This window comes from Gopherus flavomarginatus, chromosome 2, assembly GCF_025201925.1.
Source record: "Gopherus flavomarginatus isolate rGopFla2 chromosome 2, rGopFla2.mat.asm, whole genome shotgun sequence".
Taxonomy (NCBI): Eukaryota; Metazoa; Chordata; order Testudines; family Testudinidae; genus Gopherus; species Gopherus flavomarginatus.
This window is the reverse complement of record NC_066618.1, coordinates 93,022,474-93,047,983: the sequence shown is the minus strand read 5'-3', so window position 1 is coordinate 93,047,983 and position 25,510 is coordinate 93,022,474. Positions and strand designations below refer to the sequence as shown.

Sequence of the window (25,510 nt, the reverse complement as noted above, 5' to 3'; positions counted from 1 at the left end):
AGGTTTCAATTCTGCCATCTAATTTGCATGTCTGAACCCTTATGTTCATGCGAAGTCCCACTGAAGTCAATGAGGCCTCTAGAGACACAAAAACGTAGCATGGGGGTAATTTGTGTCTTGTTGGGAAGAGCCTTGAGAGGCATGTAACTGAGTCCAGCTAGAATGCTGGGGGAGTGAGAGGGAGAATAGAAGCGTCAAAAAGCCGGAAGGGAAAAGAACTCTTTTATGCCTCAAGCCTTTCTTTCTCCTTAGATTGTAGTTCATCTCACTGAGGACCTGCTTTCTCGTGCCTCAATGACAGTGGTGAATGGCCGCCCAACTCTGACTATCAATGTTTCCACTGCACGTGAGCACTGGCTAGAAGGGATGCTGAGGCATGAAATAGGTATGGACACGTTTTGAATTCTTCGTGCCGGAGAGAATATGTGCATTCTTATTTATTTTCAGTAACACTGACAATGTGCTAGGCATTGTACAAATCCAAAATGAGTTCTGGCCCCTGCTACTGTAGATGTGATAAAGCATAAGAAAGGACTATTTATAATTGTAGTATACAGTAGAACTAAAACACCCAACTAGTACCTTGAGAGATATAGATGTGAGAAATATTGCCAGTGAACCCCAAATCTGTGCAAGCCCCCCCTGGTTTTGAGTTATCTGGGGAGAGAATGAGTGAACAAACACCACAACATATGTGTAGTAGTCATATTGCTAAATGCGCTGCTGGAAGACACTCAGACTCTACAGTGATGAGCATGATATAAAAACCTCTGTAACAGAATAGTTACAAACATTTAGCCCAGGATGGTAAAAAGTTTAACCTTTTTCTAGGTTTTGAGTGAACCTGCCCCAGTTTAGCAGACTAAACCCAGATGAAATCCAATGGCTTTGGCCAAGTTACTGTTTTAGGTTGTATGCCTGTGAATGCCCTGCACCACTGGTATAACTACCCTCTTGTTACAGGGCAACAGCCTCCTCTACAACTGCAGTAATGCTCTATGATCAGCCTCCAGGAGAAAGAAATATTAGTGCATGTTGAATCTTCCCTCCTCTGTTCTCCCTACTTCCCATTCACAGCAAGGCGTTGTCTACACTAGAGAAATGATGGTCACTTATGCACTTCTGAAAAATCTCCCTGCAGGGATTTAGGAGCACAGAGTTCCAGTGATGTTCAATGGGACTTGTGCTCTTAAATCCCATAGGACCTTTTGAAATCACCTTGTGGACACCTGCACTGTTGGCACTTAGATGAGTGCTATTCCACTCGTTTAATTACCATTGATTACATTCTCCACTCTCCTCAAGGCCAAAGTTACCTCCTTTCCCAGTCCCCCATTGTCCCAATAGGTGAGAATCCTGAAGTTGGGTCCTAAACTTAGTTAGCTCATGTGGTAGCTAATTGTACCATTATTTGAGACACAAATTGTTACTGTTCTAAGCTCCCTGCTTCTTTCCTTTTAGGAACTCATTATTTTCGAGGTATTAACAACAACAGCCAGCCTTGGTGCAATTGGCACGGACGTAAAAAGCTTGGGTTAAAGCCAATCAACCCTACCGAGGAAGGCCTGGCGAGTATTCACAGTGTCCTGTTCCGAAAAGACCCCTTTCTATGGAGGGCTGCCCTTCTCTACTACACTGTCTATCAAGCTAGCCAAATGTCCTTCAGTCAACTCTTCCAGGATGTGGGGAGATTTGTCAAGGACCCCAACACTAGGTGGGATTACTGTGTACGAGCCAAGAGGGGGTGGACTGATACTTCCCAGCCAGGTTGGTTTCCTATGTAGTTTGAGCACATTCCATCTTCATTCTCCAAAAGCTTTATTCGAAATAAGGGGCCTGTGCAGCTCTGTTGGCAGGTGATAGGATTTGTGCAAAGGGTTGTGGAAAAATTAAACTCTTTGTTTTCTAAAATGGATATTATGAAGTGGCAAGGATCCTTCATTTAAAACAATGATTGAGATGAAAAACAGTATTTTTTTTTCCAGGACTTTCAAAGTAATTTGGTAAAGGAATTTTTAAGGGATGTTAAAGGAGACACTGTCAAGACCTTTGGGTTTGCAGTTTGCCCTCCCTTGTTTTTTATGCCCTGGGCAGGGCTTGTTACAATAGTGCTGCAAATTTCTGTTACCAGGGGTTTTAAAGCTGCTCAGTGCCCTGCCTTACACTGTCAGATTCCCAGTAAGCTAGTCTGCCTAACGGCCAGTGTCTTTGCTTAGTGTCTTTCACATAGGCTTAATCCTCTAGCCAACGGATGTCAGGTAAATTTTGCAAGTCCTTGGACAAAAATATCTAAATTGCAGGAAATAAAATAATTGTGTACAATTACTTTTGGTAAATGCATTGCTTTGAAAAAGCCTGAAAACATTACCATGACTCTGATTCCTTTAGGCTGCTTCAGTAAGGATCAGGTATACTTGGATGGCATCCTCCAAATCCTAAGATACAGGGAGTCTATTGATTTCCACTTGCTGATGGCTCTTGGAAAGGTGAGTGGTATCAATCTCCGAACAGAAACAATAGTAGTATCATTTTAATAAGCGCTTTCTTAAATAGTCATTAAGTTGCATGAACTTTACAGGATCACTTCCTGTAGGTGTTGTCTTAAAATGTGCTGGTGCCCTTTGCATCACCTTGATCTTGAATCTCCACTGTCTGTAAAATCAGACATCACTATACATTAAAGTATAGAGACACCACCAACTTGAAATATAGTCAATTTCAAAGAGTAAGTTAGGCATACTTTCCGGACCTACACCTTCCTGTCAGGTTCCTACCACCTTAAACCTGCCTGTTTCTGGTTTTACAGTCACATTTCTCTGGTTTTTAAAATTGTTTTTCTCCTCCCTGTTTGCATGGGCCTTTTGCACCTCAACAAGTGGAGCAATGGGCAGACTTTACACAAAGTCCTGTCAAATCTACAAAGTACATGAATGAAATAAAAAAGAAATAATGTCCCTCTCTCTCAAAGTCATTTTTATCTTAGGCGTTTGTAACAATGGCAGGTAATGTATTTGCAAACAGAAGTGTGATTTTATGTCAGTGGGTTTCCTTTAGCCCAGTTGTAGCATTAACTGCACAGACAGGGAACTAGCCACCAGTTCATAACCCCAATGTGGGATTTGACTTTCAGATGAGAGTAGGAAGTGTGATCTGGTAGTTGAAGGAGGACACAGGGTCCATCCTGGGCTCTGCTCCCAACTTTACAAGTCACTTAACATTTCTGGGTATGTCTACACTCCAGCTGGGAGCGAGTCTCCCATCCTGGCTAGACAGATTTGTACTAGCAGGGTTCAAGCTACCGTGCTAAAAATGTTGCAGCAGCAGTGGAAACTTGGGCTCTTAAGCCCACCCAGCTGCCTGGGTCTGAGCTGGGGGGAATAGCCTGAGTCTCTGCTGGTGCCACAGCATCCACACAGCTATTTTTAGTTCATTGGCTCATGTAAAGCTAGCGTAGGTCAGTCTACCTGAGCTAGAAGAAGGCTCACTTCCAGCTGCAGTGTAGACATAACCTCTGTCTCAGTATGCTCATCTATGAATGGATGCTATTATTATGGCATTATAATAGCATCTAGAGCCCCAGCCACATTCAGGACCCACCTGGCCCTCTGGTCAGAGCTCAGGTTGCTAGCCCAAGTGTCTGGCCATGCAGCAACGTCCACACTGCTGTGTTTAGCATGCTAGCGTGAATCTGTCTACCTGGTCTGGGAGGCCCAATGTGTTGGCCCTTTGGGTGTCAGCTGAGGGGAAATTACATGAAAAAAATGTAGAAATTACCTCAATGTACAAGTTTTACCAAAACCACTAAAATAGACTCTCCCAAAAAATCTGCTGAGTTCCACTTTAAGCAGAGTCCTCTGCAAATAAGGTTCCCCTCTCTTAGCTGTTGCTAGCCATGTGATCCATTGTCTGGACCCTGCAGTAGTGGGACACACTGGTAATATTTCCATGTAGTGGTTTCACCACGGCTTCAGCGATAACCACTGGCAGGCTTCTTGCTGTGCACTTGAAAACTTAATTTGCAGTTACCTCATTCTCTACATAGCTTCAGGAAGGCTAGAACAAGTTCCTCATATTTGAAGGGGCTGGAAATGTCAGGGACTGACGTCTAGGACAGCCAGTGAAAGACCTTGGTCTATCCAAGGCCTTTGCTCCATTTCAGAAGCCTGGTCAGGAACATGTGACTCAAGACATAAATTGCTTCCTGCCCTCTAGAGAAAATTATAGGGAAGTATTTTATTTATATTGAGAAAAAGCAAATGTGGTTAATATACAACAAACAAGGAAACGATAACAGAGAAGTCATTGACATACAGATGTTACTAAGTAGTTTGACTTTGTTTGCAAACCATTTCAGAAATACACAATGGGCCAAATCCAGCACAGTTACATTTGGTCCATACAATATTAAGCTGTATAAATAATGTGTCACATTGGGTGGACATGTGACAAATGGACTTTATTCATAGGTGACAGTGGTAGCAATATCTATAGTTAAGGTTGTCTAACATTTTTCATAAGAATCTATTTTCAGTTGTTTCTAACTGCTGAACCTTACCATTTGGATTAAAATTGTCCACAGTGAGTGTCTGCCTTAGGCTGACTTTTTTGGGAAAGTTTCTATCAAAACAGGTCAGCTGTTAGGTTTGGGGAAAATATGTTATTTAGCCCATATTAAAAAATTCTTACAGCTGCCATGCTTCCATGCTTTGGAGCAGAGGTGAAATTTGACAGGAAGTCACTTTGGTATCAAGGATGTGCTTTTTGATGTCCTTGTGATTTCCCTGTTAAGTTATAAGCCTCTGGAAAAATTAAAAAAAAAAAAAAATCACAGTTCACACATACTCAGTAGATGTATTTTAGAGGCTGGCAGCATTATTTTCTGAAGGTTCTTTCTGTGCTGGCCTTCTTCAATCCCCAGAGTTCCTGTCTGCCAGCCAAACTGAGCATTTGCCATCCCTGAGAGTATTGCCAAACCTCAGCATTAAAAAAAAAAAAAAAAAAATCACAAGTCAAGCCCCTCAAAAATCATGACATTGGCTTAAAAATTATGAGATTTTTAAAATAATAAATTTTGTTCCTTTTGTCTTTGGTGTTGGATCATTTAAAGGTTCATAGTTTCATAGTTTTCTTTGGAAACATGAGGACTAGAAACTTGCTTTTTTATTTTAATGAAATCTGAGATTTTTCAGGTAATAAGCTGACTCCAGTAGCTGGGTCTTTAAAATAATCAAATTGTTGGTATTGGCAAGGCTGCAGCTGAGCATGCTCTGTCATAGCACTGCTGGGGCTGACCAGGACTTTTTCCTGCAATCACTTCTTCTGGTTGCCAGGGGCCACTGTGGCATCAGGCACTGGAACTGAGAGCAGGGGGACTATTTTCCCTTTGCACTCTCAGTGTTCCGCTTACTGGCACCCAGGCAACAAAGAGTTGGAGGATGTAGACTAGCTTGAACGGAAAGGGGTCAGGGAAGATAAGCAGAGAGGGGTAGGAATGGGGCATTGGGGTGGACAGAGACAGCAAGGTCTATAGACATTTTGAACACACTCCCCTTCAGAACCTAGACCTGAACCCAGGACTCCTGAGTTCAGCATTCCTGTGCTGTCAGCAAATAGGTGTGAAACCCACTAGCAAACTGTGGCCCAAACCGTCAAATATATTTAGGCTCTCACATTTCATTGATTCCAGTGGAAGTTAGGTCCAGATTCTCAAAATTATGTAGGCTCCTATGTGTCTAGTGGCTGGTCCACATAGAGGATAATAGCCAACTACTGCTACCACAGCTCCATGAAAATCTGGGCTCTGGATCCAAAGGTCTCATGCCAATGACCCATGTAATTCTATATGCCAGAATTAAGATTTCCTGTGCAACCTTAATTTTGCCCCTTGCTTGCATACATTTGGATACAATTACATAATCATATACTATTTTTCCTCACAGGACCCAGCCTCATTCAGTGCACAGGATGGGTTAGGCAGGGAATGAAGGGAGTTGGTGTATGTGTGAAGCTGTAGTGTGCCTGGAGGACCCCTCCCTTATTTGCTGCAGAAGTTGGAAAGTGTGTAATGAATGAGACGGGCTTGCAGGAAAAGAAAGGAGAGACTCATGGTTAAGGCAGCTGAATGCTACCCTAGAGAATTGAATTCTGTCCCTATCTCTGCCATAGAACTCATATGGTGATGCTAGGCAAGTCTTTTAAACCAGCCTTTTTACACACAGTCACTAACTGTGTGTTCCTCATTTTCTGGGTGCCCAACTAGAGATCCTGAGGTCTGATTTGCAGAAGAACTGAGCACTTCCAGCTGCAAATGAAGTCAGTGGAAGCTGTGTTTTGAACATATAAACTGCAGTAAAAATGCTAAGTACTCTGAAAAAAAATAATCAAGCACTAGATTCCTCAAATTGGGCACCAAAAATTAGTCAACATGTTTGACAATTTTAGTTTTAATCTCTGTGCCTTTCCTCCATCTGCAAAATGGCAATGATACCGCCTTACGTCACAGGGATATTATGAAGATAAATTCATTATTGTTTGTGAAACACTGAGATATGACATTGATTAAGTTTATGGAAGGGATGGTATGATGGGATAGCTTAATTTTGGCAATTGATCTTTGATTATCAGCAGGTAAGTATGCCCAGTGGTCTGTGATGGGATGTTGGATGGGATGGGATCTGAGTTACTGCAGAGAATTCTTTCCTGAGTGCTGGCTGGTGAGTCTTGCCCACATGCTCAGGGTTTAGCTGCTTGCCATATTTTGGGTCGGGAAGGAATTTTCCTCTGGGGCAGATTGGCAGAGGCCCTGGAGGTTTTTCACCTTCCTCTGCAGCGTGGGGCATGGGTCACTTGCTGGTGAATTCTCTGCAGCCTGAGGTCTTCAAACCACAATTTGAAGACTTCAATAACTCAGACATAGGTTAGGGGTTTGTTACAGAAGTGGATGGGTAGGATTCTGTGGCCTGCTTTGTGCAGGAGGTCAGACTAGATGATCATATTGGTCCCTTCTGACCCTAAAGTCTATAAATGTAATAGAAAAGCCCTTGAGGAAATTAATAATTTTGTGTTGGTGCAGGATTTAAATGGTATGCAATAAATATAGCCTGCAGCTACTACATATTGAATGAGGAGGAGGATTAAAAGAAATATTGACTAAGTAAGCACTGTCCATCCTGTGCACTGAATGAGGCAGGGATCCTGTGGAAAACATAGCATTGGATCATGCAACTAGACTGTATCACAGTGTATGTACACTAGAGGGCCAAAGTACAGTTACAGACTCTTCATTCTGGCATTTGCAACTTTAGTGTTCTTTTAATGTAGGTTTTTAATGTAATGTTAATACATTTTGTTATATGTATCTTTTACAAGAAAACTAAGACTGAGGCTATTCTTAGAAAGTCAAATGCTTCCATCAGATATGAACAGAAAGCTCCCACTGGAATTTGATGTACGGTAAAGAAGTGTTATGATGAGACCAATTTAAAAAAAAAGAAGAGGAGGATTTGGATGTTCCGAAAAGAATATTAAGCTTTGCTGAAAGAGCTTGAAAAAGTAAAGAATCCAATCATAGTGAAGATTTCATCCACTTTGGAAATTCTCACTGCAAATCAGAAAATGTTCTCATGGCTTATTGCAGCAAATGTACTGATTATTCTGGGCAGATGACAGATCACAAGATGTGCATTTTCCTACCATGAATATAAGTTCTATGTGGGTCCAAAATGAAATAACTACTTTTTACATTTTATTGATAGATTAATATGTCTGTAAAATCAATCCCTGATTTATCATGGGAATGTGTTTAGTATAGTTCTCTCTGTCTTCTTCCCTTACCCCAGTGCTGAAAGCCTTGTCAGTCCCAGGAAAAGTCCTGTCTTTTGCTACTTCTCATTTTACTTGGTATTTTGAAGACAGTAGTGTGTAGGAATGCATAGAGTAAGACTAATGTGCTAGTGCAAGCTGTTTGGCCTGCCCTGAGGGGAGAAACAGATGAAAGAGGCTGAAGCCTGGAGAGAAATAATACTGAGCAGTAGCCATTTTAGAGATTTGCAGTGGTTTAGCTAGGAATTAAATCTTGGAATCCTTACAGCCCAGAACATGATAATTATGCACAAATACAGCTAGACAATAGAAACATAGCTCATACCTTGTGCATAATTTCTAAATGCATCAAATCATATAATTTTTAAAGTCAGAATGTAAAATGTCACTAATACACATTTTTGGAAAACAATCTGATGAGCGTGACAGAAAAATCAGCTTCAAAATCAACTCAAAAACTAAAATCCCTTTTTTTAACCCAGTACAATGGGTTTGCTTGCACACAGTGGTGAAAGTAGCCTATTAAGAGAGAGCTATGTGGTGAGTCATATCTTTCCCTCCTGAAATGTTGCCAAATACCGTATTTAGTGATGGCAGCGGCTGGGGGAAATGCAGCTTGATTGGGGCATGGTTTGATCACTGCTATTGAGCACCTGGGTAGATGCAGGTCAGATAGGAATCTGACCTTTTGTAAGAAACAAAAATTCATTGTCTTGTGGAGGGAGGAGGTTGAAATTTGAAGGCAAGGTGCTGAAAAGGTGTTTTCATAGAGCGGCCCTGCCTTGGGCACTCTCCAGCGGGAGGCCACTGCATAACAGGTGTGCCTGCTTCAGTCTCCCTCCTTTGGAGTCACCAGTAACTCCACACAAGCTTTCTTGACTCACTGATACCCTCCTGGGGGGCAGGATATTGCCAAAACATAGTTTCAAATCCATAACATGGTCCGTTTCTCACAGCCAGTGTATGTAGTCTGTAAAAATCCCACATCTTTGGATACATCAACATAGCATATACCATGCTCCAGCATCTTCACCACACCCAGGCTCTTCCTGGATCCTCTCCAGTCCTTTTACTAGGACAGCCATCTGAGCCCTGCCAGCTTAAGTGCAACACTGCTCTTCCCAGGTGGGATCCCCCACAGCCTCTTTGCTGGGAGTTCATCCTCACATAGGGAACATGTGAGGATGAACATGTAATACCCCCTTGGCCGTCAGCCCTCTGGCTTGGGAAGACCAGCCAGCAAATCCTTCTTGCTCCCCTGTCTTTAGCATTCTCCCAGGAACAACCTAAACTTCCCTCAGGGACCTCTCAGTCTCCTGGTGTCTGGCAGCTCTCACTTACTGATTTCCTGGCTCTCTCAGGGTTCATCTACACGGCAGTAAAATAACTGCAGCATGGCCGTGCCTGGGCTGGCTCAGCTGACTTGGGCTTGCTGGGCTCAGGCTGTGGGACTAAAAATTGCAGTGTAGATGTTCCGGCTTGGGCTGTATCCCAGGCTCTGAAACCACACAAAGGGGATGGGTCTCAGAACCCAGGCTCCTGTCCGAGCCTGAATGTTTACACTGCAGTTTTTAGCCCCACAGCCCAAGCTCTGTGCACCTGAGCCAGCTGACCTAAGCTGTGAGACTTGGTGCTACAGGTTTTTTTATTGTGGCATGGCTGTACCCTCAGACTGTTAGGCACCTTTCACTTGCATCTTTCCTGACTGGAGCCCTCTCAGGTCCAAGGCCTTCACTTAACTCATGTGTGAAGTAGCTGATGAACCACGTGTGCACTAGACACCACTTCCTCTTAAAAGGGGCCAGTCAACTTGTGACATCTTGTAGGCATCTAACCTCAGCCATCCTACGTAGTACACAGCAGTGCTCAGGGCAGTGTCCCCAGTGTGAGGGGAAAGATTCCATTCCCTGTCACTTTCCACATAGCTTCTCTGCACACAGACAGTTAACTTGAGCTCAGGTTTGGCTTTTAGATGTTTCTGTATTTACACTAGTCAGGCTGTAATGTAGATCTTCCCTTTTTGTGGTCCTCTTAAAGAGTAAGTCTGCCATTTGACCTGGATTAGCCTGTGCGTATTCTCTTTTTATCAGGATTTGTTTTTCCACTGTAGCTCAGAAGACATATCTGTGCACAAACAGGTGCCTTTCCCAACCTGCTCTACAAACACAGTCTGCACACTCTATGAAGTCCAATCTTACCCCTTTCCTGGAGTGTGGAGTTGTTAAGTAACAACAACGAGATAACGTAAGAGCAGCTCCCCAGACGTGGCTGCTCCTAGTTTCCTCCAGACTGCTCAGTCTAAAACCCTCTTTCCACCCCACCCCCTTATGTATAGATAAATTAACAAGCCACCTGCCTCACAGAGTCAGCAGAACTTTAACTCTTTTCCCAATCTGCTATGTCACTGCCATCCTGTTCCACTGTGATTAAAGCTGTATCCTACAGAAGCTACATTTCTTTCCATCCCTGCAATAGCACATGGGAGAATTGTGGAAGTGGGAGAAATCTATGCAATATTACAAAGCTCTCTGGCCACCCTACTACATTTTTTAAAAACAAATGGTACGTACTGTATTTGTTCCTTATTTAAAAATGAAACAAAGAAGCTCTAATAGAAATCCCTTGTTGCAGAAACATTTTCATTTCTAAGGTTGTTTTAATTTTACAAAGACAGGTGTTTTTTTAACTTAGTAACTGCACATGCTTGATGAGTAGGGCCCCACGAAATTCATAGCCATGAAAAACATGTCACAGACCATAAATCTGGTCTTCCCCTGTGAAATCTGGTCTTGTGTACTATTAATCTATACTATACAGATTTCAGGGGGGAGACTAGCATTTCTCAAGTTGAGGGTCCTGACCCAAAAGGGGGTTGCAAAGGGATTGCAAGATTATTTTAGGGGGAGGTCGTGGTTTTGCCACCCTTACTTCTCCACTGCTTTCAGAGCTGGGTGGCTGGAGAGCGGCGGCTGTTAGCCGGGCGCCAGCTCTGAAGGCAGCACCTCGCCAGCAGCAGCACAGAAGTAAGGGTGGTGATACCATACCAGGCCACCCTTACTTCTGTGCTGCTGCCTTCAGAGCTGGGCGACCAGAGAGTGGCAGCTGCTGATTGAGGGCTCAGCTCTGCAGGCAGCAGCACAGAAGTAAGGGCGGCAATACCATACTATGCCTTACTTCTGCGCTGCTTCTGACAGTGGCTCTGCCTTCAGAGCTAGGCTCCCAGCCAGCAGCCACTGCTGTCTAGCTGCCCAGCTCTGAAGGCAGCGCCACTGCCAGCAGAAGCGCAAAAGCAAGGCTAGCAGTACTGCAATTCCTACCCCCCACCCCACTATAACCTTGCGACCACCCCACAATTCCTTTTTGGGTCAGAACCAGGGGCGGCTCCAGGCCCCAGCACGCCAAGCGCGTGCTTGGGGCGGCAAGCTGCGGGGGCGCTCTGTCGGTCGCTGCGAGGGTGGCAGGCAGGCTGCCTTCGGTGGCTTAGCTGTGGAGGGTCCACTGGTCCCGCGGCTTTGGCGGACCCTCCACAGGCAAGCCACTGAAGGCAGCCTGCCTGCCGTGCTTGGGGCAGCAAAATGCCTAGAGCCACCCCTGGTCAGAACCCCGACAATTACAACACCATGTCATTTCAGATTTAAATAGCTGAAATCATGAAATTTACAGTTTTTAAAATCCTATGACCGTGAAATTGACCAAAATGAACCGTGAATTTGGTAGGGCCCTATCAATTAGCAAAGAGAAGCAGGTAGTTGTGTAGGGTGAGATCTTGCAGAATGCTCATGAGAGCATTCCCCATCCCCTGCAGGAGCAGGGCAGGATTATAGCCTTGTACTTAAGACTCATAGACTTTAGGATCAGAAGGGACCAATATGATCATCTAGTCTGACCTCCTGCACAAAGCAGGCCACAGAACCCTACCGTCCACTTCTATAACAAACCCCTAACCTATGTCCGAGTTATTGAAGTCTTCAAATTGTGGTTTGAAGACCTCAAGCTGCAGAGAATCCACCAGCAAGTGACCCATGCCCCACGCTGCAGAGGAAAGCGAAAAACCTCCAGGGCCTCTGCCAATCTGCCCCGGAGGAAAATTCCTTCCCGACCCCAAATATGGCAATCAGCTAAACCCTGAGCATGTGGGCAAGACTCACCAGCCAGCACTCAGGAAAGAATTCTCTGCAGTAACTCAGATCCCATCCCATCCAACATCCCAGAGACTTCTAGGGAAGAGGATCTGGCACAACACAGCCTCAGAGAAATGCGGCGTGCCAGTTAGTAGAAACATCCGTGCCTCAGACCTGCCTGTGGCACAACAATGCAGGAGCAATCGTGCTGGACATTGCCCCAGTGGCTCTTGTAGCTAACACCTGAGCCAGCACCCCTCCAGTCTTCCTCCCTGCACGATTCAATCACAGTGCTGTCAGCTCTCAATTTTATCATGAGTCTTGGGATACTTGGGATTTTTCTTAAAGCTCCAGCTCCTGGAGCATAGTAATTATGTGAGAATCTCAGCTGTCATTAAAAAAGTAACTCTATAGTCTGTATGGTAGAGAAATGCTTGAAAATGATCCACCTGCACTCTGAAGGCTCAGAAGGCTAAGAAAAATCAACCCAAAATTTATTATTTTTGTAACAATCTCATGATTGTTGAGACCTTACTCGTTGTTTTGGAATGCTTAGATTGCCAATACTGCAATCATAATTTGTAAGAAGTTACTTACTAATCGGGTTGCCACCTATGTAAGTTTTCCCAGTAGCATTTGTTTTGGAGATATTGATTTCCTAGGACAGCTAAGTACACCCTGCCAGCTGTCCAGTTGTATGGGCCCCAAATCATCCTGTATGTCCCAGATTTTTGTAACTCAGAGGTGGCAACCCTTGTACTAGAAAGACACATTTTTATTTTGCTCTGCACAAGCACAGATGAATTATTGGGGGTGAAACTAAAGCTTTGGAAGCTTGGTCATATTAGCACTGACAGTCTGGCTGCTTCCTCAAAACTTCTATGAGCCATACAAGGACTCCTCCCATCCCTGCAGTCTCCATACATCCACAGAGCCTTTTCATTTCCCTTTCTAGTTTCTCAAACCTTGGCCATAACAGCCCCGCCGTCCCTCCTCACATCTCCCATTGGGCCTGCCCCTCCCCTTGCATGGGAACATGCGTAAGAGCAGATTTTCCAGATCTCTTTCCCCTAACCTAAGAGGCCTGCAATAGCCCTGATCCTTCATGTGCACAAGCTCATTCTGTCTTTCACATCTTGCTCACATGGTGGCTTCTGTGTCCCAATTGCACTCTGCATCTCTGTCAGGAAAGCTCCAGAGCACATAAGGTTTGCAAGGAGAAATGAGTCCCAGTGTAAGAAACTGGATGTCTGCTGGTACATACAACAGGACTGTCAAAAAAGAAGAAAGACCATCCTTGTGGATGGGAAGGAAATCAGTTTTTCCAGACTAGTTCATTCATCCTTAACAGCCACCAATCCTGCTCCCGTTGACGTTACTAAGACCTGGTCTACACTGCAGAGTAAGTAGACTGTGTAAGCGTCTACACTACAATGTTCCTCCTGCTGATTTAACTCGCCCGCTACACTGACCTAACAACTCCATCTTTGCTAGAGGCATAGCACAGGTCGATCTAGTTAAGTTGATGGAGTGTCCGTGTAGACACTGCATTACTTACATCATCTGCTGCTGCCTTTGACAGCTGTCAGCCCTGGTGCAGCAGGGCTCTGGCTGTCAGTGCCCACAAATGCCCCACTTAAGTTGGTGCAAGCATTCCTGATGAGGACACGCATCATTGACAGAAGGAGCATAATGTGGACACCAGTGGTTGATTTAATTACTGTGGTGGCTGTACATTGACTTAACTTTAGTTGTGGTGTAGACATGCCCTGAGAGTCTGTTCATTGACTTCAGTGGAAGCAGAACCAGGCTTCCTTTGAAAGGATGTAGTAATTTCCCGGCGTCATGTTCTAATGCACACCTTACTGGACCATGCATAAAACCAGACTCTACTATCACCTTGAGAGAAGGATTCTGACAAGATGCTTTAAAACACCTGTGCCCTGGAATCCGTTTTGTCATCTGTAAGAAGGGAATGAAACTGTATGTTTTAGACATGTCAGTTTGCAAAATGGGTACAGCTTTGATTTAACCCCGTCCTCTCCTCTAGGTCTCTTACGAGGATGTGGATCGCTTGAAGGAATTTGCGGTGATGGAGAACATGAGAGTACCACACTTCTTGCAGGACCATATCAGATACATGGAACATTTGGAAAAGATCATGGAGGTGAATGAGCTGACTGACCAAGAGCTCCAGGATCTCATAGTGTAACAGTCAGTCAGTCAGTCAGTCTCTTACCAGAAATCTGTTCTGTATGCAGTCGGTTATACAGAACTAGACTTCACCACAGCTTGCAAAACTAGAATGAGTCAACTTTTGTTTTATTTTCTGGCAAAAATCTAGACTATTTAGATTTGTTAATTTTTTTTTAAAAAAGAAAAAAATTCAAACCTCAGACTATCGATTCAGGAATGTTTCTTTGAAAAAAAGAGTTCTTTGAGATTCTTTCCTCACTCCCATAATATATATTGGTGGGGTTTTTTTTAAGGTTTTGTGCCTCTTCCAAATTAAATTATGGATTGAACATAGGCACATCATTTAGGATTTCCCTTGTAACTGGTCAGTCCCATTGTCCCTTAAATGTTCTGTACACTGAGCAGGATCGTTTGAAATGTCTTGCTTTTATGATATGCTGCTTTTTATTCTTTCTAAAGTCTGCATTTTGTAATTTTTCCCCCTTGGCTCACTGGCATTGGCCTCATTTCTGGTCACGGCCTTCACAACACTCCCCCTACAGCAGCACAGTTGTGGAACTACTACAGACTATGCCACCATCTTCTTAACTCTACCCCATTGTATATTGCTTCCCTCCTTGTAAGATCACAATGCGCAGACACACGCCTTATACAACAGTATTGTAGTTTGGACATGCGAGAAAGGCGATTTCCATACTTCACATTTCAAATAGCAGCAGTTAAGGTTGCTGTGTAAATGGCTGTAAACAGACTAGAAAGTTGCCCTCTTCCTCCCAAGAGGGGTTGTGCTGTTGCAGCATTGAATATATGCCTTTCACTGTCCTCCTCTGGCTTGTACAGTACAGGTTTCAAGAGGATGAGCTGCAGGAAAGGGCCTTTTTTTGCCCTGGAGGACCCATTTAGCAAATGGAACATGTTAGTGGTTTGGAAGAAGGAGTGGGCTGAACTGAGTTTTCTGACTGATGTACATAGTGAATCCAGATACGAGGCCATATTTCATTTAAAAAAGTAAAAGCTCCCCTTCGCTCTAGCGCCTGAACCCTGTGTGGGTTTGGTTACTTGGAGTGGTTTCGGCCCTAATGCTGCCAGGAGCTCTGCCCTCATGGAGCTCACTGCCAGATTGGGAACTTTAATGGGCGGGGGACAAAATTCACAAGTGCCCTATTCCAATATTCAAAGCACCTGAAGAGTTCTGGCACATCTGAAGCAGCCTGAGCTCTGTTTTGAATGTGGGTTCCATACAAAACAAGTAGCGAAAGCACACAATTGTAGGGTCATCTATTCAAAGTAATAACTTAGGCAAGGCAAGAGGGTTGTTCACTACAGAGACCACATTTTCTGAGTCCAGAGTATTAGAAAAGCGCTAATAGTGGCTCCCTAGCACATGCTGAATCGAGCTTTGCACCTGAAATATTGGGCTTACTTTAAATTCAGATCATTTTACCAAGGCTAAATGCAGCCATTAGGCCCTTGGGTTTCTGGAAGAGTCTCAGACTCACAACTCCTTCCCTTGCGCCTATGGGGAGTGGGGACAGGAGCACCATACTGCAGCTGTGAAAACGGTTCAGCTTGCTTCCCTGCCCCCATATGGGCTCAGCTCTGCTGGTCAGTGTGTTGTCGGATGGGGGAAGAGAATTGGAGCCAAAGTTCCACTCCCCTGCTTTGCGGAGGAAATACTGGCCACAATCTTCCCCTCCTCCCGTAGAGCAGGCACTGCCTGCAGTATGTGGAGCATTAATGCAGACACACCATGGGGGTAGTGAGGTGTGACTCCTCAGCATGGCTGCCTCTGGCTCAATGACAATCCAGCCCCCAGCATCGAGTTGCGTGGAACTTAGTGGCTTTTGATTAAGGAATGGAATAACTTCCAAAGACTCTGACTTTACACCAAGTATGATGGTGTCCATTCCAGATTTAAAGTTTAAACACATTTTGTGACCAGTGAGCGGAAAAGAAATCTCACCTAGCATAGAGGTTTTGAAGTTTTTGAATAACCCATCAAACCAGCTGCCTTTAAAGTACTATTACATATCTGTGCTGTGGTGGCTGCCTGGTTGAAAAAAATAAAAATAAAAACATTTGAGCTGCTCCAGGAATTCAATAAGCAAATTTGCTGATCTGTTTTACAAGACATGGACCAAGAACACCTCACAGTAGCCTTAATTTTGTATTGTTTAACAGCTTCAAACTCTTTTAATCTCTGCATTCTAGTGGGTGAAACTTTCTCTCTGCCCTCAAAATATCAGTCTTAGCCTTGCCTGCCTAGCTTTGTTCAAAGCCCTTCAGGCGAACTGGGAAGCTGCTGTATGACTGCATCAACCTGGTGGAAATATTTGCACAGCAGTACCCAATAATGCACCCAGACATTCAGAATGCTCATCTATTTTGCTGTGAGCAGCAGAAGTGCAGATCAAACTTTTCACATGTCAAAGGTTGAATGTGAAGATTTCAGGTAAAATCCATCCTTGGGGGTAATTGGATTGAGGCCTGTGGAATTACACCAGGGATGAATTTGGGCCACTGCGTTGAAGCATAGATACATATATCCCATTCTGTGTGAAAGGGTCATAAGTTACAGGTGAACTTTTTTTAACTGAAATAACCCCTGCATTTCTCCAATTGCTTCTGTAGTAAATACAAACATATGCTTAAGCAACCCAATATAGTCACGAGAATAGTCTTGAATATTATATTTACAGTAATGGAGTCACTGAAAACATTATGTTTATGTGTAATTATTGTCACAGAATATGATAGTTACCACCCCTTCTCAACGGCCTGCTGATACTCCATTACTGCTCTGGGGGTTTGCTGATATAAACTCCAGGGGCTTATTTTTCTTCTTTAAAAGACCTGGGATTTATTTTCCCCACAGAAGTTGCTCCCATTCCACTTCTACCATTCTCCATTATGCAAATAGGTGTACTCCAGTACAAGCTTAGATTCTGGAAGTGGCAGCATGATGTGTCAACATAACAATTGTACTGTAGCAGGCACAAATATCAACCCCTATTTCTCAGCACCAAGCTTGTCCTGCCTCCTTGTAACAGCGTTTCAGATTTGTAATGGTAGTTTTGTAAACTTTTTGAAATTTTTATTGTGATGGACCTTGTTATTGTCACAGTATTGAAGTTCTGTAATAAAGTATTTGGATGATACTGCATAGAAGCTCACATCAGAAAGTCTCACAGTGTCTCTAATGTGAAAACAGACTTCTGATCTTTAATAACTGTTTAAGTTGAAAAGTGAATATCACCAAAGTGTCCCACATGCCCTTCCTTCTCTCTCTCTCTCCCCCCTCCCCTTTCACACCCAGAGCCTGATCTCCATCAGAAAAGTCACGCTTCTAACTTAAAATCACTTTTAAGGCCTTTAGATGCAAAAAAGTTGAAAATGTAAACACGCAAATTAGGATATGAAAGAGTTGTGGGTCTCACTGCCCTGTTAGCTCTAAAGCAGGGGTAGGCAACCTATGGTACACAATCCAAAGGCTGATTTTCAGTGGCACTCACATTGCCCGGGTCCTGGCCATCGGTCTGGGGGTCTCTGCATTTTAATTTAAATTTTAAATGAAGCTTCTTAAACATTTTTAAAACCTTATTTACTTTACATACAACAATAGTTTAGGTATATATTATAGACATATAGAAAGAGACCTAAAAATGTTAAAATGTATTACTGGCACACGAAACCTTAAATCAGAGTGACTAAATGAAAACTCGGCACACCACTTCTGAATGGTTGCCAACTCCTGCTCTAGAGTAAGTCAACTTTTTTTAACTCATTTTAGCCAAAATTGTCCACAGGTTAAAAAAAATCTATCAAAAATTTTCCATGGAAAATTCTGACTTTTTGGCAAAAATTGAAACCCAAGAGTTTTTCGCCAAAACTTCAGTTGCCAAGTGCTGCCACTCTGTCTCACAGGAGTTATAGTTGGGGTTTCTCATACCTCTCTCCCCTCTTCTCTATACTGTATTCTCATGAAATAGCAGTGTATACGTTACCAACTCTAATTCAGTGTGATAGAACATAGATGGTGGAATGTTTCCCCATTTGCTCTCAGTACCAATCTGAAATTCATTAGACACACTCCAGTGGCAAATCTACAACAAGAACATATCTTAGATCTCTTTTACAGCATTTCAGTTGTGTTGGTGTAAGTCATCAGTTAGAAAGCTTTACAAACGATCATTCTTAATTCACACAATAGATAAATCATGGGCAACAGCAGTGCAAACTTCTCCATACTGGACCACCAATGTTGTTCTGGAGGGGCCATCTCTCAGGGTGTTTTCCATGTCCATTTGATCTGTGGCCTTTCTGCCGAGAATGCCCAGTATAGCCAAGTCCAGTGGATTTCAGGATGTGGACCTTGCTCACTGGAAACTGGACTGACCACAGGAATTGATTTTACATTGATCGCCACAAGTCACCCGATGATACTAATGCCTAGGCACTTTACTCCTAGGGGCCTGAGCCAGTTTTGAACCAGTAATCTGCCAAATAAAGAGGAACTCCTTTCTAGAACTTCTCCCCTCCCCCATACTATTCTATACAGCTGGTCTGAAAATGTGCTCCCATAACTCCCCTTAGACATTTTTAACAAATATGAAAACATGTAAATTTTCCACAAAAAAATTCAATTGATCACAAACAAAACATTTTGGCCAAAAATGGGAGTTGATGCTCCTCATGTCCTAGTCTTGTCTATGGCCGGGATCCCCAGTTAGACTGTAGTCTTGATCTACATTCCCAACTTATGTCAGTTTAACTACTTTGCTTGGATTTTCTACACCCCTGAGTGACAGTTATACCAACCTAACTCCCAGTGTAGACAGCACTATGGTGACAGGAGAACATCTCCTGTTGACATAGTTACTGCCTCTTGGGCAGATGGATTAACTACACATGTGAAGACATTACCTACTAAGCGCTACAGCGGCGCTGTAAGTATAGACAAGCTCATAATCTCCCCATCTGGTGAGTGCTGGAGTCCCTGGTTGTGGTTCATTATGGGAGATGTAGTCCAGCTATGGATCCTGGCCAGTAAAGAAGAATGGGGGACACAAGGAGAAAACTACAACACCCATAAGGCACTACAATGTCAAAATTCTAAATATTTAGACAAAAAAGCTGTGATGGGGCAAGGCCAGATGGCTACAGTAAAGTAGTGAGGAACAGGTATGTTAGCCCCAGGCTAAACAAATCCCTGGTTCCATGGTAACCAAATGGCACTTGCTCCATGTTAATCAAGAGACTCTGGGGCCAATTAAGATCTTTCCAGAAGGCAGTGGAGATAGCTACATTGATTGGGCCACCTGAAGCCAATCAAGGGCTGGCTGGAACTAGTTAAAAGCCTCCCAGTTAGTCAATGAGGTGCGTGTGTGAGGAGCTGGGAGCAAGAGGTGCAAGGAGCGGAGTGGGAGTGGGAGTGGGAGTGGGAGTGGGAGTGGGAGTGGGAGTGGGAGTGGGAGTGGGAGTGGGAGTGGGAGTGGGAGTGCTGCTGGAGGACTGAGGAGTACAAGCATTATCAGACACCTGTGGTGAGGATAAAGAAGGTGTTTGAAGGAGGCCATGGGGAAGTAGCCCAGGGAGTTGTAGCTGTCATGCAGCTGTTACAGGAGGTACTATAGACAGCTGCGATCCACAGGGCCCTGGGCTGGAACCCAGAGTAGAGAGCAGGCCCGGATTCCCCCCAAACCTTGCAACTCCTGATCAGACACAGGAGGAGTTGACCCAGACTGTGGGTTCTGTTATATCCTTGAGGGCAGCCGGTTTAGGAAGAAATCACTTGAGGCCAGAGAGCAGATAGCTAACAAAGCTACCATTTATTTACAGACACAGAGCTCACCGGACCAGCTGAAGCAGGCTGGGCTATCCCCTAATAATCTAACTCAGTTGCCATAGGAACAAAAACCATGACAACTAAATACACAACAGGTTTCATCAGAGGGGGAGATCACTGAGGTGAGCAAATCCGCCAGTAAGCGCAAGACTCACCAAGATTGATGAAGTTCCTCCTCTCAAAGCCCAACGCAGACACTTCTCACCAAAAATTTCATTTATTTGACAACCCAGTTTTCTCTTGAAAAAACAGTTCTGATGGAAAATGTTTGACCAGCCCTAACATTAAACTAATTATTTTTGCAGGCAGCACTGCAGTCCCTCACACCCCCTTTGTCAAAGACAGAAACAGCTTCTCCGGCTACGCAAATAGCTTGTATGGAAAATGCCTTATAGAGGAAATAGCTTTTAGCTGGCTGGGGTCTTGGTTCCGTAGGAACTCTAAGAGTAGCATGCTCCCTACTGAATTGACACCACCACCACTTTCTGGAACACGTAGTGTTTGCTTGAGGAGGTCGCCAAGCCAAGTAGTAAGCTGGCCTAATCCTGTTCAGCTTGTGTGAGGGGATAGCAAACACAGAGCCAAGTGGTACAGGGGGACAGAGAGCAAGTTTAAAAATAAAAACAGAGGGCCTGAACCTCCACTCACATAAAATTGTGTAAATCAGGAGTAACTCAAATGAAGTCAATGTGAAACTGGGGTATGTGAGAGGAGAACAAGGTCCAAAGTGACATGAAGGAGAAAAGGCATAAGGGGGCAGACTCTATCCCCCCACTAAGGCGCATTTACACCACACTGGACTCCTTAGAGCAGGAGTGGCCAACCTGAACCCGAGAAGGAACCAGAATTTACCAATGTACATTGCTGAGGAGCCACAGTAATAAGTCAGCAACCCCCCATCAGTTCCCCTCTGCCCCCCTGAGCTCCCAGCACCTCCCACCTACCAGCAGCCCCACTGAACAGCACCTCCCTGTCCCTGCACCCCCTGATCAGCAGTTTTGTGGCGTGCAGGAGGCCACGTGTGTGTGTGGGGGGAACGAGGGCACGTCAGGCTCAGGGGAGGGGGGCAGGACCTGTGGCAGAGCCAGGGTTGAGCAGTGAGCACCCCCCGGCACATTGGAAAGTTGGCGCCTGTAGCTCCAGCCCCTGAATCAGTGCCTATACAAGGAGCTGTATATTAACTTCTGAAGAGCTGCACATGGCTCTGGAGCCACAGGTTGGCCACCCCGGCCTTAGAAGTTGTGGAAATGGCTTTTAAGACAATACTGCCAGTGGCAGGGGGGAAGGTGCACCATGCACGGGCAGCAGAAGTGCATGCTAAGGGACTGGCTGGAGGACACCACGCTCCAAATGTTATGGGCAGTAGAGCAGCTATAGCCCAAGTAAGTCACAGGGATTGCTTGTGCCCAGGGCTATGCTGGCCCCTCAAGCAGCACAGAATCTAGGAGGTGCAAAGATGTCTTCAAGAAAAATGCCTGGAAGAGCAAAATAAAAATAAAGTGCCTCTAGCAAAAACAAAGGTCCCTGTAAGGTGTCTCAGTCTGAACACTTAAATACCAAGGCATCCGAGAGTCACTAATTACTTTTAAAAATCCTGCCCATTGAACCTAATCTAAACTGCTCTACAGGTTGGACCTGCTATAAGGAGAAGTTCATAGATTAGTAGCACCGCAAAAAAATACAAATAGTATCAATATTTTTAAGTCAAACGAAAGAGAATTGAAACATCACAATCACAGAATACAAAAAACAATATAAGGTGTCCACTTATTTAGCACTGTAAAGACAGTAAATACTCATTGCTACATATTTGGCATGATGCTGGATTAAGTGGATCACATCACAAGACTAAGTCAGTTCATCTCTTGCAAAAGATATTTGAAGGGTCATCATTAACAAGTTTAGGACTAGGGGGGAGAGAAGAGAAAGAAAGACAAAGGGGAATATTTTAAATAAATATAAAATGAGTTAATTGAACCAAGTTTAGTTCAGATTTAAATAGTCCCAGATGGTGAATTGTAGCATTGGGAAAAACAAACAAAAACAACCCACCATAATGGAAGACTGACTGGAAACAAATCTAAACAGAAGTGAAGCAGACATATTCATTGCCTAAACTGAGAAATGCAAAAAGAGTACATGATTGGCATAAAGAGTTGAAAAGTAAGATGGAGTTAAAAAATTAGTCACTTTTCATAAAATGAAAATACCAAATTAAAGGTTTCTTTTTAATCTATTATTTATAACTAGATAGTGTAGCTTTAAAATAAAATATGAAGGACAAATACCAGTAGAAAAACATCTATTAGTATTTTGGGGTTACTAGGGAATTTTAGGTACTATCTATACTAATATAATTATAGACTATATCTCAAAACAGTCCATATTAAATTAAGGTCTGCATGTGACTATTGAATTTTAATGGCATGTTTGTATTTAATATTTAAATCAAAAGAGATAGCCATGTAAAGTTATGCCTCCAGCTTTAATCCTATCTAAATTAATTCCTTATTGACATAATTATTTTAACAATGTTCCCCATTTTTAATCACACAGACCTAAAAACAACGGGGAATGAAAATAGCAAGCAACATAATGAGGAGTTGGAAAAAGGTCAAACATTTTGACAACTGCACAGTGTCTATGAGATTCTCTTCCTCTTAGACCATTTGTCCCAAGTGTCCAGGGGATCTGCAGGCTCTTCAAAACATTTAGGATGAAAATACAGAGATCCCTGGCACCATTGTGATGGTTCAGTGAGAGAACAAGCCATCATAGGAATGCATGCAGGATCATGCTGCATAAGAATCTGTCTGAATAGGAAAACACCAAGAAAAAGACTAGTGATGCAGGAAACGATGCTAGCGATTCAGCAGATGGCGCTCTTCTCCAAGTCAGTACTGTATCAATTCCTCAGCATGAAACGAGGGACACTGTGGTGTTGGAGTGAAGTGCCATCTCTCTGAGGAGACATAACTGAACTCTGTCACTGGTGGTCATTTGATTACAAGATTAGAAATACTGCCCCAATGTCCTGGCCTGATTCCAATTCACCTAATTCCATGCTGCCTACTGTAGCCAAATTTCCACTACAGTTAGGGCTATTAGATTTTTGAAGTGAATAATCAGGACACCTGTTTCTGTTCAATTGCTGTGCTTCAATCTGCTCACTCTTCTCTTCCCTCCCTTCCTTTCTCCCTGTTACCTGCCTATCACACCATGTGCTGCACTTGTTCATTCACAATCTTTTGTCACCCATGAAACATGCTCACTTCCATGCCCTTGCAGGATTGCTAATCCCCAGTATTCCAAAGTTGAGCCAGACCCAAAATGCATGAGACTGGCTTAAAACCACACTGAGGTTTGTGTGTTTTTAAATCACCTGGATTTTTGCGCTGCCTTCTGATTCTGGAGCTTTTAGGAAGGAAGTTCCAACCCCAGTATGTCTCTGATTCTTCAATGGACACATGCTGTGGGTGTCCAACCATGAGTGCAATGAGACACAAACCACATTCTCTGCCCTAGCCCATGGGAGTGGGAAGCTGTCATTCTGTCCCCCTCCATCCAACTCAGTTTGCATTCTCCTGCCCACTTGCCCCATCTTTAATGTCCTCCCCTCCCAGTCTCTGGTCCTGCCCCATCTCTTCTTTGCTAGTCTCACATTCTTCCCTCCTGCCAGGGTCTGTTAAATTCATCTATCCCCCTCCCCTCCTTTGCAATCTCATCTCTTTTCATCCTCCCACTCTACATTACCTTGAACCTATATTCTGTCCCCCAATCCTGGATAATCATAGAATATCAGGGTTGGAAGGGACCTCAGGAGGTCATCTAATCCAACCCCCTGCTCAAAGCAGGGCCAATCCCCAGATTTTGACTCAGTTCCCCAAATGGCTCCCTCAAGGATTGAACTCACAAGCCTGGGTTTAGCAGGCCAGTGCTCAAACCACTGAGCTATCCCTCCCCCCAGTAAATAATAATTGGAGATATACCTATCTCCTAGAACTGGAAGGGATCTTGAAAGGTCATTGAGTCCAGTCCCCTGCCTTCACTAGCAAGACCACATACTGATTTTTTGCTCCAGATACCTAAGTGGCCCCCTCAAGGATTAAACTCACAACCCTGTGTTTAGCAGGCCAATACTCAAACCACTGAGCTAGTCCTCCCCCCTCATTTATTGCCCTCAGTTCCACCTCCTCACCCCCAACCCCTCACTACACTCTTTTCTCCCCATCCCCAGTCTTTCTGCCCTTCATCCATTTCCAGCCCTTCTTAAATCTCCTTCCCCCACCTCCCCTTGCACTAGTCTCCGTCTCTGCTGCCAAAAGTCATGAGAACGAGAATCACAGTGTCACTTTCTTCCAATACTGAAGAAGGAACTTTGTTAGAAGACGGGAAATAGTATTGTCCCTAAAGCTGCACTTACTCAGTGTCACTGCAGAGCTTCTGCTTAGAACCTTCCCTAGGCCCCTGTGGCCTGCCTTCCTGCTACAGATTTAAAAACATAGCATACCTATCCTCACCTCTGCCCTACATAGCTGGGAAACCCATTGATAAAGTGTATGTCTCATGCCCCTGTAGTGACAGGCCCACATTCAGGATGAATACCTGCTACTGCTGCCAGTAGAGGTTTGTGCTGATGAACCAAAAGTCTAGTATTCCAAAGTCAGGAAATACCAACATTAAGGTTGCCCATGCAACATCAATTTGCCCCCCTTGTGCCTACGCATTATGATACGGTCTTAGTTAACATGATCACTTACTATTTTTGAGTGCTTGACTTTGCAACTTTAATGGTCTTTTAACGCAGGCTATTTTTGATGTAGTATATAGTAAGGTTGATAGTGATCAGAAAACATTAGTTTTAAAGTTTCAGTACCGTGGAGGAGTTTGCACTAGCCATGCTTTCTTTACCTATTCTCTGCACAGAGAATTTCAATCTCTTGCACTGTCATTCAAGTCTTATGAGATACATAGATCAAAAATATTTCATTTCAATCAAGGGGGAAAATATACAAGCTGCCCACAAGAGTCTTAAAATCCATTGAGCTACTTATGATGTATTTAGTAAATGTTTGCAGCCCTCCCATATCCCCTACCCAGGTGATGGTCGATCAAACCTGAATCAGCTACATACCAGTACATGGCATCAGTAGGCCAGTTCCATGGTCAAGCCTTGTGAAAGGATACTGAATCTGATGTTTTTTTCAGAGTGATGATACGCTTGATTGATTAACATTAGATCTTTATCTAGGTATGATTCTTCCCTAGCCACTGATCGCTCAATAGCTTGATAAAACCCATCTCTAGGACAGAATTACCCATTTAATCACTCTTTGGCATTCACTCTTTTAGGTTATACTGGCCTGAGAGACCTTCCAGGAAATATTTTGCCCAGAGACGGACTATTTCTGCAGACCATTTAGAACACTGTGTTGTTAAATAAGTCACTGAAGTCATCTGACCAATTGACGTGTATTATACACTGTTGTATCAAGCAGGCAAGGTACTAACAAGCTTCAACGGGACT

The 25,510-nt window shown here is 43.8% G+C and overlaps 1 protein-coding gene across 4 annotated transcripts in view; it reads left to right on the top strand.

Moving 5' to 3' along the window:
• The window catches only part of MATCAP2 (microtubule associated tyrosine carboxypeptidase 2), a 60,124-nt gene extending 42,823 nt beyond the window's left edge, over positions 1–17,301 (top strand). For 3 of the 4 annotated variants that reach the window (XM_050937736.1, XM_050937734.1, XM_050937737.1), the window contains 4 exons: positions 253–385; positions 1,462–1,767; positions 2,389–2,486; positions 13,993–17,301. In XM_050937736.1, coding sequence (XP_050793693.1) covers positions 253–385; positions 1,462–1,767; positions 2,389–2,486; positions 13,993–14,154 — 699 coding nt within the window. In that variant the 3' untranslated portion in view covers positions 14,155–17,301. The remainder of the gene's footprint in view (positions 1–252; positions 386–1,461; positions 1,768–2,388; positions 2,487–13,992) is intronic. The other variant, XM_050937735.1, reaches the window with a different exon arrangement.
• Positions 17,302–25,510: the final 8,209 nt, after the last annotated feature.